The 13,255-nt window shown below is 35.9% G+C and overlaps 2 protein-coding genes across 2 annotated transcripts in view; one reads left to right on the plus strand and one right to left on the minus strand.

Moving 5' to 3' along the window:
• The window catches only part of LOC134571986 (cyclin-dependent kinase-like 4), a 176,802-nt gene that overhangs the window by 4,922 nt on the left and 158,625 nt on the right, over positions 1–13,255 (plus strand). The gene's annotated exons all lie outside the window — the stretch shown is intronic.
• On the minus strand, positions 106–5,600 carry LOC134570986 (nmrA-like family domain-containing protein 1). The gene is made up of 5 exons (XM_063429017.1): positions 5,500–5,600; positions 2,030–2,265; positions 1,354–1,600; positions 777–967; positions 106–436 (listed from the first exon to the last, which is right to left on the minus strand). Exons 1-5 carry the CDS (start codon positions 5,531–5,533, stop codon positions 257–259), a joined length of 888 nt encoding a protein of 295 aa, XP_063285087.1. The 5' UTR covers positions 5,534–5,600; the 3' UTR covers positions 106–256.

A 13,255-nucleotide genomic window follows, 5' to 3' on the forward strand; every position in this document is an offset into this window, starting at 1 on the left:
CCTTTACAAGCATTGTGTTTTACAAAGTATCTAACAAATGCTCAGCCCACAATGATGACAGACTTATCTCTTTATTACAGAACTTTTCATAAGACAAGTGTGGCTTATTCAAATACATTTTAAGGCCCAAATATCCGAAACAGGATATAGAGGTGAGTTTGAGATTTTTTTTTTCTATTCAGAGAGATTTCCAGTAATGTAAAAATAGTAGATGATTAAGTAATTAAAAGAAAAACAACAATAACAACAACATTCTTTACAAATCCTCATAAGCTGCTTTGTTTTCTCCCAACCATTGCTGGAATGTCTTAACTCTAGGGTTCAGTTCATGTGTGATCGACACATCCCGTTCGGGCTTCATTATATAAAACCGGAACATGTTGGCCATCTGTTTAGCTGCTGTGATGTCTAACTTCTCATACTCATCAGGAGAAAGCTGTAGGAGATGCAAGCAATATTTTTACCTGAATATTCCCTGATACCTGTTAAAACTTTAATAAGTAGCTTTATCATAGTAAGAACCTTAACCTGTGCCAAAAATTGGAATAACGGCTATTGTGCTGTAAGTGATTACTACCCACAGGAGCCGGTCTACTGTTAGAGCGTTGTTGGAACTGTTACAGAATTGGTAATTGACTTCTGTCTCATGCATGAGCTGAAAGGAACATTTGGTCGTATGACAAAAATTTGGAATAGGTATACAATGATAAATTGTACTTTTCACAATAACAGCTTTGAGTCCTTTGTATTCTAGTTTTCAATATATTAGTGCTCACCTTAGCATCTTTAATGGTCTTGCCCGTCACCTTGGACATTATGGCTGCATACTGCTCCACCATTAGCTTCTCCGCACTGAGCCCGATGTCTTTCCCAATATACTTTGATGGGCACTTCAGGATGCTGACCACCACTTGACCAAGATCTGCGACAGACATCCCATCCAGTGGAACACCACACATTGGGAGGCCTGTAAGCATATACTTGGTGAATCGCATCTTTAGATGAAAATACAAACTTATCTCGGTCTTTATGCAATATTCTTGAAGTAGCCCTGGCCTTAGAAAAATTATTTGCAATATCACAGAGCTTGATAGAGCTTGATAAAAGCTATGTTGGTCATTTTTACATTTCTTCAGTAGTTTATTTGCTTTTGATAAAAGTTGATCTAACCTAGAGTAACTAAGGATATTGACATCCTGCATTATCAGCAATGAGTAGAAACCTAGAATTGACTGTGCCGTGTATCTATGTGATAAAATGCTTAACTGCAGAAATCTCAGGTTCGTATTGGCTGCTGGGATCACATGTCCCAATCGGTTTAAAAATTGTGATGCAGTTCAAGAGATATCTTACACAGATGATAGGTCAACCCATCCATCGACTTTTTGGGCTTGGATGTCAGAAGGTTCTCGTAGTAATAGGGAAGTCTAACACTGGTCATTGGGACTTCAATGGCTCTGAAGTATTCCTCCGTCTCCCCTTTGCTGTCAAAATGGAGAACTTCCAGCTTTCCACCCGTCAGTTTCTTCACATTCTCTAACCCACTGAAGACAACATGTTTAAGGCCCAGATGTTTTGACAAATCTGCAATCATTTTGCCCTAAAAAATAAAATGAGAATTATTTTTACAATTTCTCTGTTGATTGAGGTCAGTTCTCAATGTAACAACTGCAGCGAAAATTCCAGGCCCACCATAACCTAAACAAGGAAATTCTCATTCAAAACCTATTTGGACGATACTTTTTATAATTAGGACTGAAGTGGCTGTAGGTTCTATGTCGTTGTTGAAAACAAGAGAAATATAAATGCATCCTTGCGGGTAAATTACTTTGATAATTCTTATTAAAGATTTAAGATAAGTGTATATGCTGAGCTAAAATTATAATACAAAAACATTGAATGAAGAATGAGACTTTTTTTGTGTGTAGTGTATAATGGTGGGTGTTGGCGGGATTGGGTATGTTTATTGAGTAAACACATCAAATGAATACTTTATAATTGTACTAAAATAATATTGTCAAGTCTTTACCTGTTTGAACTCCTTATCCTTCTTGGAATTATCCCAAACCGTGACTACGAAAGCTCCATAAGCTCCACTAAGGGCAGCCTCCAGACTCTCTTTATTGTCCATATCAGCAGACACCACCTCTGCCCCGGCCTGTCTTAGCTTTACGGCTGCCGGCTTACTGGTGTCCCGGGTCACAGCTCTGACATTGAAGGTACCATCCTCCAAGAGAGCTTTCACTACCGAACCCCCTTGGGCACCTTAAAAAAAAAAAAAAAGTACAAATGTGAGAGTTTGAGATGAAGGACGATTTACAACCCTAGCAACAAAAATTTGAAGAAATCAACAAACAAATCTGTTTATTTACTAATCTGTGGTAAGCAATTACTTAACAATTGTACCATTTAAAAGAAAAAAAATGTATTGCTCCCCCTGTTATTGGAAGCAGGCCAAGCCTATTTTTTTATTCGTATGTGATAATGATAATAAGGGTATATATAGAGAAGAGGCTGTTAGCTATGCACTATTGTTTTACAGATAGGTTAGCATGACCTGACTCCATTAAGTGTGGAATCCGTAGACGATATCTGAATTTGTTTAATTATACATTTTTCTTCTTTTATGGTTTTTGTTTAATGGTAAAATATAGAAAAATATAGAAAGTATTTTCACAAGATTTTGCATATTGTAATCTCATTATTTTATTACCAGCTTTAAAAATAAAGAATTAGAAGAAGAAGAAAAAAAAAAAACAATTGCACCATACATCTTTTCAGCTGACAATTTTACTTGAATAATCTTAATACACTCGTGTCTCCTTCTTCCCTATGTAGTAGAAAAATTGGCAAATAATAGAGCATCGTTATTACAATAACTATATATAAAGTACGAACATGTTCTGTGGCGCTGTACAATGAGCCAACCCTGAGCCTTATATCTTATAGTATTTAGAAAATTGGGCGGACTAGAGGGGCCGAATGGTTCTTATCTGCCGTCACATTCTATGTTTTTATCCCTTTATTGGGGCTTCATCAGAGTTGCAACATTTCAACACTCCACATATCTTCTTCAAGACGCAAGTTCTGTATTTGCATGTTTTGGATTGTTTATGATTATGTTTATTTCCCAGTTAAAGCAGAATAGATATACTTGTTTTGTCTGAAAATGTTTTTTTTAATGTATCCTTACTACATGGACACCTGCTACTATCCATTGCTGCAGAGACTGGAGAAAACCCAAGTAACGATGGTCCATGGGTTAGGCTTGTATAAGTGTGCTAATGACATTTAATACAGCTATATTGATATGATAGGGCAAATGCCATTAAGGCTCCCAGCCAAGAGTTCAAAAATCGGCATTTACTAAGAAGACATGTTGAAAACGGAGATACGAAGAGAAGGGCATGCAAGGGTCATCTAGAAGATGATTGAATAGGGTGCACATATTGGATGCCAAAAACAAATCTAGATATCCTATCGGCACTGTATAACGTGCTCCAACAAGAGGAGACAGAGACCACACTACAATTCCAAGAGGCGTGGCATAAAGAATTGGGATACACCCTACCGAAACCTACCTGGGAAAGGGCATTCATTATCCACAAGGGTAATACAAGGTGCACCGCACATCTAGAGATGGTTAGAAAACTTCAGTACAGGTGGTATATGGTACCCGAAAGGCTATCAATGATATACCCAAACACACCAAACGTCTGCTGGAGGTGCGGGGCACAGGGAGGTACAATGACACATATATGGTGGTCTTGCTCCAGGTTGAAACCATTTTGGGGAGTGGTAGGAGGCATGGCGGAACAATTGCTAGGCAGGAGGTGGCCGCTAATTTTTGAACAATGTGTGCTATTTATGCTATCAGGGACCTTAGACAAGGTGGAGGGTAAATTAATCTTTCAACTGCTGATAGCAGCGGTGACGCTTATTGCCAGGGCATGGAAGTCCGCAGCGACACCATCGAGAGAGGCCCTCATTACTCAAACTACAATTAATTGGGAATATGAATTAATGGCTGCTAAATATTTGGCACTACAAAGGCACACCGAAATAGCGGGAGAGAGGTGGAAGGAATATAAGAAACTGGATACCAAAGATCGCAATCTGTCAACCCCACAGGCAACCTAGACAAGCAAAAAATAGGGATCATATAGGGATATAGCCGAAACAGGTATGGGGGAATGGCAGGTACTGAACCCAGCTACACTATTAGCACCCAGCCACAGGCCAGGACAGACAGGCAAGAGAAACCCAGGCGAAACCGAGAACTAGAAGGGGGGAGGACGTCAGGGGACAGGTTCCCAGAGTTAAAGCGGACACAAAGCATAGCTGAGATTGCCAAGCTGAGGATGAAAACTTGTATTACTATGTGTAAATTCCTTATGATGTAACAAATGTTCCTGAACAAATAATTTTCTTTCTGTACCCTGGCGAGCAGGCACCGCAAACTAAATATGACAAACAAGAAAATAAAAATACATGTCAATTTGAAAAAAAAAAAAAAAAATCTAGATAAAAATGTAGATATAGCACAGTTTGCTGGATTAGGTGTGCCAGTAAAAGTAAACCAACCTGGGTGGGGCAAGAAGAAAAGAAAGTTCAATATCTTCATTGCCAAAAACGTACTCAGGTAAAGCAGCTTTGCAAAGGAGAAACCTTAAAGTTATAGCACATCTCAGCAAAAAGCAAATCCCGATAAAACAAAGATGGGATAATAATACGAACAAAACAAAAGATAATCTAATGAAGGTTCTGCAGAGTTAGGGAGTTTTTAGAAAGCGGACAGAAAAAGGAATTTCTTGTAAATTTATATCGTTTTGGTGAAACATGAAATTAGTTTTGGTGATGTCATTTATATTCTAAATAATCTAACAAAGCGTTCACTCAGGTGTGTTAGAGTTACTCCACGCATAGCGACCACTAAAGCCGGCTGTGGTGGTTATGGTGTCAGGGGTACTGTGGCTCAATTTCTGGGTAATGGTGCAGGCCGTTTTGCAACAGTTTTCCCTTTTACCTGGGTCTTTGCAGTGCCACTGGTCTCCTCTGCTACTGAGGGATTGACAGTCTTCTGCTGCCGTGTGCCACCGGCCATTCATCGGCCAAGAGCAGCAGACGATTGCTACTAGTAAAACCTCAACTGTGTGATAAATACACCCACCCCAGTCAAACCGTGGAGAACTTTGTCACTTCGATTGCTCTTAGTCAATGAAGGAGATTCTGTGTATCAGAATATGCACAGAACGGACATTCGCCAACTCTAGTTGCAGGACGGGGCGGCTAATTACACCCCAATGATGCTGCACCTCCAGCAGTAATTGGGTTAAACTACGTGTAGCATTTCACTATGAAACATGGCACACAGGCACCATAACCACTTCAAATCACTGAAATCAGATTTCAGGGCTTGGAGTGAGCCTTTAACTCCAGTCCCCAGCATTCACTCAGTTGTGTTAAATCTGCCCCCACCTCTCCTGGAATACCACTTACCTGTGGCTCCAAACACCGTGATGATCTTCTTCATAACGACGGATGCAGGGAGAGTGGCTGTCAGTAAAGAGTTAGGCAGATGTAATCTGAATAAAACGTACGGCAGGGATTATACGGTTTTATCAAACTGAACAAGGCATCACTCCTCCTTCTCGTGTGGGAGCCAACACTCTGACTCAGCACAAAAAACCCACAAAGGAAACAAGGGTTTGTCAAAAACTGGAGAAATGTATCAACCAACTGTGGTATAATCTGACTGATTTGTTCTATAGTTATTTATAATACAACCAGTTCCCTCAATAGGAAGGTCGTTAGGGGGCTCCTTGAGTGGGAGGTGTTAGTTTATGGGTACATGTTAAGTGGAAGGTGATAACTGGGGGCACACGTTAAGAATAAAGTGATAAATATAGGTACATGTTGATAGATTAGGTAAAAACCAGTAATAAGTAACTTTAATACCAACAACAGCCTTTCGCACTGAGCAAGTCTCATTCAATTTATTGAGAGCATTGGGAGATCCACTCACACATGCAACACTATAACAACTACACGCACATGACTCCGACTGTGCGTAAGCTAGAGTCAGTCTAGATTCTGAACAGCGAAGCATAGCCAGGTCCATACACAGGGAATCTTTAATTTAAAAAGGGAGTCATTATAAGCAAAATAAAAATGCTTTGCAGAAACTATTTCTACACTGCACCTTGATGGCTGAACTCCTTATCCTAAGTCTATTCTGTGCCAACTGACTCCAACTCAACCTTCAGTGTGCAAACCCCAGTAATCTGACACTGAACACACCAACTAGACAACCTATTACAACCAACTAGTCTATCAAATTTAAACCAAAATAGTTTGTGAAGGCAGGTTGGGTGTGGTTAATGTCACTTTTTTTTTTATATAAACGGCTTGCCTCCAAGTTGTGATCTTATAGCCAGGACTCAATTTCCACTTGCCCACTAGCCATTAGAGTCACAAATTCAACCCTGGCAAGAAGTTCAACTCTTGCTTGTGTGTCATGGACACTCAGACTTAAGTGGTGAGTAACATTTAGGCCAGTCTAATACCTTGAAAGTCACCTATAGCGTCTGTCAACCTTTTTAGCACTAGGCTGAATTTTCTTTGACATTTATGTTATAAATCAACTGGCATACCGACCTAGTATAGTTCAGGCACAGCCATGGCACATTATGCAAATGATTAGAACCAGTTGTTCATTTGTTTTCTTTCCTGCATGCACTGTGCTTCTGTGTCCATTCAAAGGCTACAGATTGCACCCCAATGAAAGCCAGTTAACTTCCAAGTGTAATCAATTTACTACAAAGTAGGTGACCAATGCATTTCACAAACTTATGATGGGCTTATTCAATGCATAATGCATGTTTTTAAATTAATTTACAGTATAAACTATAGCATTATCATATTTCTTTGATCCAGTCCACAGGCATTTTGAAGTTGACATTTCTTTGGGGTATGGAGAGAACTAGATACAATGGTACAAAAAACTAAAATATATCACATGTATACATGTTCATTCATTATTTTCTTGATCTTTTTTTTAATATTTATTTTATTTGTAGATTTTTGTTTTCCTTTGTACATATGTCCATTATTCAATAATTATACAAATTTCAATATTGCAGCATTAAAATACATTCTTTTAAGTATCCATAACATTGAGTGTATTTCACAATCCAAAAACAGAGAAGAGAGAAAAAAAAAAAAAGGAGGAACATATCGGGTTACAGTTATAGGGATCAATACATAGTCAGTTCTCAATTTAACAATTCTCCATTATATAGAACATATATTTCTCGAATTTAAAGATATTTGTAGATTTACATCTTATATTAAACCTTTATCTATTTTGCATTTGATCCCTTCCCTATTTGCCATAATAGTCATCTATAATTTATATAAATTCCAAAAAAAACAAACACAAAAAAAAACAAAAACAACAAAACATGTATGAGACTCGGCGTGGGCTGGGTCTTAATCCAATATTACGTTATTATATAGGAAATCTGGAAGTCCAGGGTTGCCACAGCTCTCTCGAAGCTCTAGTAGAAGATTCCATCTTATGTTGGAACCTTATTTGGTCCATTATTTCTTGCCAAGATGGTGGGTTAGTTGATTTCCATGCTCTAGCGATATTAATTTTTATTGCGAAAAATATATGTGTCATAATATATTTTTGTTGTTTATCAAATGATTTGTAATCCATGTTGAACAAAAACATTTCGGGACTGATTACAACAACTTCCTTAAAAATACTTTTCATTAAACCTAACATTTGGGTCTTGATATTATTCAGCCCCGTACAAGCCCACCATATATGGAGCATGGTACCCTCTTCTCTTCCACATCTCCAACATTCTTTTGAGTATATTGGGGATATTTTATGAAGTCTAACCGGGACCATATACCACCTATAGATGATCTTTAAATGTGTTTCGAACAAAGATATATTTTGTATACTTTGTTTTACTAACATTGTGGCATTTATCCAATCTATCAATGGGAGGGACTTTCCCATGTCCCTCTCCCATTTACCGAATGGAGGCACATCAATAACATTGTCTAGTGTATCAAACAATTTATTAAATCTAGAGATTCCCCCCTTTTTTTGACTACAAGTAATATAAGGTTCAAGATAGTGATCTTTAATCAATATTTTAGTTAGAAGAAAATTCTTAATCCTCAAATATTGAAATATTTCCCTAGGTAAGAGTTTATATTTAGATTGTAGTTGTGTAAATGTCGCTAATTTAGATCCCTCATATAAATTTCCTATTCTTTTTATTCCATGGTGTGACCAGGTTTTAATATTCATATCTGACATAGCATAGTGAAGAATTTCTATGGGTGTATTAGATAATAATTTTCCTTTAAGGTTCAGCTTAATATTCAGATATTTTGCAAAGTCCACCATATCTCTTATAATTTTATTAGAAAATTGCTCCGTTTTCAAAACCCCCAGATTCAAAAGTCCTAGCCACCCTAAAATATATAACTTTTGTCCTGGTCCTAGTTCCTGTTTGATTTTAATCCAGGATTTAGATATGTTTTGATCCAAATTTAACCATGTCATAAACTGAGAGGCCCTATTTGCTTCATACATCTTGGTCACATCAGGAAAGGCTATACCCACTTTCCGGTAGCTTCTACATAGGATCTCCGCCGCTATTCTAGGTGGTTTATCCCGCCATATATAACTAGAGAACAGACTTTGAAAACGCTTTAAAATACCCCGTTCAATACTGTAGGGAATCATCCTAAGGAAATATAGGAGTTTTGGCATCAGGTACGATTTAGTAATATTAACTCTTCCTATCCAAGATGGTTCTAATCTCCTCAATTTATGTATCTGAGATTGTAGATCTTTATACAAATTGTCAAAATTTATCAAAATTGTCTTTGTGGTATCAAATGTTATCTTTATACCTAAATAATCAATTTTATCTTTTATACATTTTATATGGAAATGGGAGGACAAGACTTCCAACTGTGTCTTGGACAATAAAAATGGAGGAATTTGAGATTTATTAATGTTAACCTTGTAGTTAGAAAATTTACTGTATATAGAAATATCTTCTAATAACGGTGGAATTGATGATAGGGGGTCAGCAAGAGTAAGTAGAACATCATCAGTGAACAAAGATATCTTTATACAATCCTCTTGAAAATCTATTCCCTTTATCTTTTCGTTCTGTCTTATCATCGTAGCCAGCGGTTCAATTGTAAGAATATAAAGGAGTGGAGCTAGCAGACAACCCTGCCTAGTCCCATTCCCAATATCGAAGGGGTCAGAATCAAAATATGGGCTGCTAATTCTTGCCGACGAGTTTTTATATAAAGATAGAGTTTTATTTCTAAATGATCCTTCCAATCCGAAATGGCCCATGACAGAGTCCAGGAATCTCCAATTGACTCTGTCAAAGGCCTTCTCAGCGTCTAGGGCAATAATAACAGATTCCCTGTGTTGTCCGCTCACTCTATTTATTACATTAAAAATCCTCCTTGTATTATCTGAGGTACTTCTTCCTTCCACAAATCCTGATTGGTCCCAGTTAATCAAATCTCCCAATACTTCTTTTAAACGGTTAGCCAAGATTGCCGAAAATATTTTAATATAAATATTTATTAGTGATATTGGTCTATAGTTAGCAATTATTGTGTTATCTTTATCTGGCTTAGGAATCGGAATAATTGTTGCTAACATCATCTCTTTTAGAAATGGAACATCACTAGATATTAACGAATACATCTCCAAGAGAATTGGAGTAATTATTTTCATGTATGTTTTATAAAAGATAGCAGAGAATCCATCCGGACCTGGTGCCTTATTTGATTTTAATTTCTCTATCGCTTCTTCAATTTCCAATTCTCTAAAAGGGGCATTTATATATTCTAGTTTCTCTTGGCTTAGCCTAGGAAGTCTAAGATTCTTAAGAAATTTGTCAATTTCATCATTACTAGCCTTAACCTCTTCTAAGTTATATAACGAACTATAAAATTCGGCAAAAGCCTCTGCTATATCTTTAGGTAAATTTACAGCCTTTCCTCCCTTTGTCGTCAGTTTTTTTATAGATTTATCTTTAAGTTGATTCTTAATTTTATTAGAGAGATCCCTATTGATTTTATTATTATTATGGTACCATCTTTGTCTAAGGAAGGATAGATTTTTACTGATCTCCTCGTATATTTTTTCCTTAATATTTGACTTTATATTATTAATTTCCTCTATTATTTCCCTAGATATTGATATTTTATTTAACCTTTCCATTTTCGCTAGTTTAATTCTCAGGACTTGTAGTGACTCACCTTTCTTCCGTTTATATTCGGAACCAAACTTTATTAATAGTCCTCTTATGAAACTTTTCAGGGTACACCATACAATTGGTGTTGCAACTTCTCCGTTGTAATTAATTTTTAAAAAATTCTCTATTTCTATTTCTATTTGGTCCCTGATGTAATCAAGTTTTAAAAGGCTTTCATTAAACCTCCATTTAGTCCTTGGGGTATTACCTTCTTTTGTCCTTATTCTCAAGAAAACTGGAGCATGATCCGAAATTTCTATAGAACCAATTGTAGATTTTATGATGTTATTTAAAAGACCTTCTTTCACAAAGAACATATCTATACGAGAATAAGTTTGGTGTACATGTGAAAAGAATGTATAATCTCTTCCCTGGGGATTCATAGTTCGCCAGCAATCAAATAAGGAATTTTTAGCTAAAAAGTCAGATAAACCAAATGTTCCTACATGACAAAGGTTACCATTCTCGTAGTATTTATAACTTCTATCCTTAGCCAGATCAAAGACGCTATTGAAATCTCCTCCTATTATCATACTGCCACAAGCGATTTCGTCTACAATATCCATAATTTGGTCTAACAAATCTGAAGGGTTATAGTTCGGAGCATATATATTTACAAAAGTATATGTGAGGCCATTAATTTGTATAATTAAAACCTGGTATCTACCATTTTTATCAGTTATTGAATGAATGGTTTCAAGACTAAATCGATTTGAAATAATAATAGCCGTTCCCCTTTTTTTCTTCTTACCTTCTAAATTCGATGCGTAAACTGTTGGAAATTTTTTATATTTCCATAATCTATCAGGAGGTTCAATCCAGTGAGTCTCCTGAATAAAAGCTACGTCAATTGAATTTTCAATTAGAAATTTATATATTGCTCCCCTTTTTTGAGGTGAGTTCATGCCCTGGACATTCCAAGTAATAATTTTAAGTGACATCTCTATTCCAGAAATCCCTATCCCAACCCAGACCGAGTCTCACACAATTAAACACGAAAACAAAAAAGGAGAAAAAAAAAGAAATAAAAATAATAGCCAAAAATACAAAGAAGTAAAAAGTAAAATTTAAAATGAATTGAATTGTGAACAGAAATACGTTGAGGGGAGTAAACCCCCCCTTTTAATAATCCAAGAGAAGATCATTCCCATATCACCCTTGGACTAGCCTGCCCTGTTATGCAGGAAAATAAGGTTCCAATGGGGAGCGAGAGGGACGTCCTAGTAAATATAAGTTTTAATCCTTAGTCAGCAATTACTCACTTCCAGAACTACTATAGCGATGTCCATTAACATCCATTATATATAGAGATAGATGATAAGGGTATTTTATCCCTATGATTCTTTGTATATATATGTCTATATAAGCTGTACATATTCAAAATAATGTTGTTAATTCAAGTTATTCAACTTATATTCATCGTTAGATTTCCCAAATTATAGGATGTAGACAAGTATACATGTAGATGTGGGTATAGATATATAATTCTATTATTTATAATAGATAATCTGTACCCTATAGGGTATTAACCAGTCAAGATAAAGTACAATTATATATTTACAGATGGAGAGGAAAAAAAAAACAAAAACAAAAAAACATTCATTTACAGCACATTATTATGTCAATATAATCATTAAATAGGTTGTTCCGACTCCTATTCCAATATTACACCAGGGCACAGATGGGAGAGAGGAAGATATATACATATATAAACAAATACATTTTACCTTACTTCCTAGATTTATAGTTAGTTATAAGTGAATTGTTCCATTTTTGATATCTTCCTTCCTATTGATATCACTGAGTTAATTGAGACAATTTTACACCTTATACATTTATATGTTAACAAATTTTAATATATCAGCCTAATATTTGCAAAAAATATAATTTGTGAATAGAAAAAAAACATTGTTTACCCCTCTCCTATTATTATCAGTGGAATAATTTAGAACGATTTGTTCCTTGTATATTTATGTGTTACTACTTGTTAATATGCCGGCCTAATATTTATAAAACAAAATTATTATTAACCTCCATCTCGTGATACAGATAAATTAAATAAACTATTTCAACCATTATGACTCCTTATAATTGCTGTGTTATAGAGTGTTGATATAACAGTGTTTACATAGGCTTATTACCATGTGTTTAATATAGAATGTGATTATCTATTAAATATTACTCCCTTTTAATATAAATGTATCCCTTCCCCATCTTTTCTCTCTCTCCCTACAAAAAAAAGGTATTTCTTTTTCTTTTCCCCTCTTTCCTCCTCTCTCTCTCTCTCCCCTCCCCCTCTCTTCTAATATTTTTGATCTATGTCAGCTTCCATGTTGAAATGAACTGTTGTGCATCTTCTATATTTTTTAGAAAAAATTGTTGATCTTGATAGTAGACTTGGAGAGCCGTTGGAAAATTCCATTTGTACTTAATTCCATGAGATCTTAAAGTGGCAGTCTGAGTAGCAAATTTTTGTCTTGTTTGACGAGTCGTCATAGATAAATCCGAAAATAATTTTATATCTTTAAAATCAGGATCGTCCAATCCTTTATTTTGCATAGCTTGCATGATCCGGTTCTTCACCTGGTTATTGGAAAAACATACTATTATATCTCTGGGCACATTGGATATCAAATGCTTTGGTTTAGTTAATCTATGAAATCTCTCAAATGGTAGATCTCCTAGAGGACTTTCAGGAGTAAGTCTTTGAAAGAGTGTTTTTAGATATTGGTCCAATTGGTCAAATTTGATGTTTTCAGGAATCCCTCTCACTTTGATATTATTCCTCCGTGAGCGATCCTCTAAGTCACCTATTTTTGTTTCTAAGGTTTGTATTTTCCCCTCCAGGTAATTACATTTCTTCATCAGTTCCTCGTTATTAATTTGTATTTCCTTAAGACTATCGGCTTGTGCTTGCAGATTAATAGATAGATTTA

Source organism: Pelobates fuscus, chromosome 8 (genome assembly GCF_036172605.1).
Source record: "Pelobates fuscus isolate aPelFus1 chromosome 8, aPelFus1.pri, whole genome shotgun sequence".
Taxonomy (NCBI): domain Eukaryota; kingdom Metazoa; phylum Chordata; class Amphibia; order Anura; family Pelobatidae; genus Pelobates; species Pelobates fuscus.

Coding starts and splice junctions, on each gene's coding strand:
- LOC134570986 (XM_063429017.1), bottom strand. CDS start 5,533: ATGAAGAAGATCATCACGGTGTTTGGAGCCACAG. Junction 1,601..2,029: donor AGGATAAGGAGTTCAAACAG/GTAAAGACTTGA, acceptor TTTATTTTTTAG/GGCAAAATGATTGCAGATTT. Junction 968..1,353: donor TGGGTTGACCTATCATCTGT/GTAAGATATCTC, acceptor ATATGCTTACAG/GCCTCCCAATGTGTGGTGTT.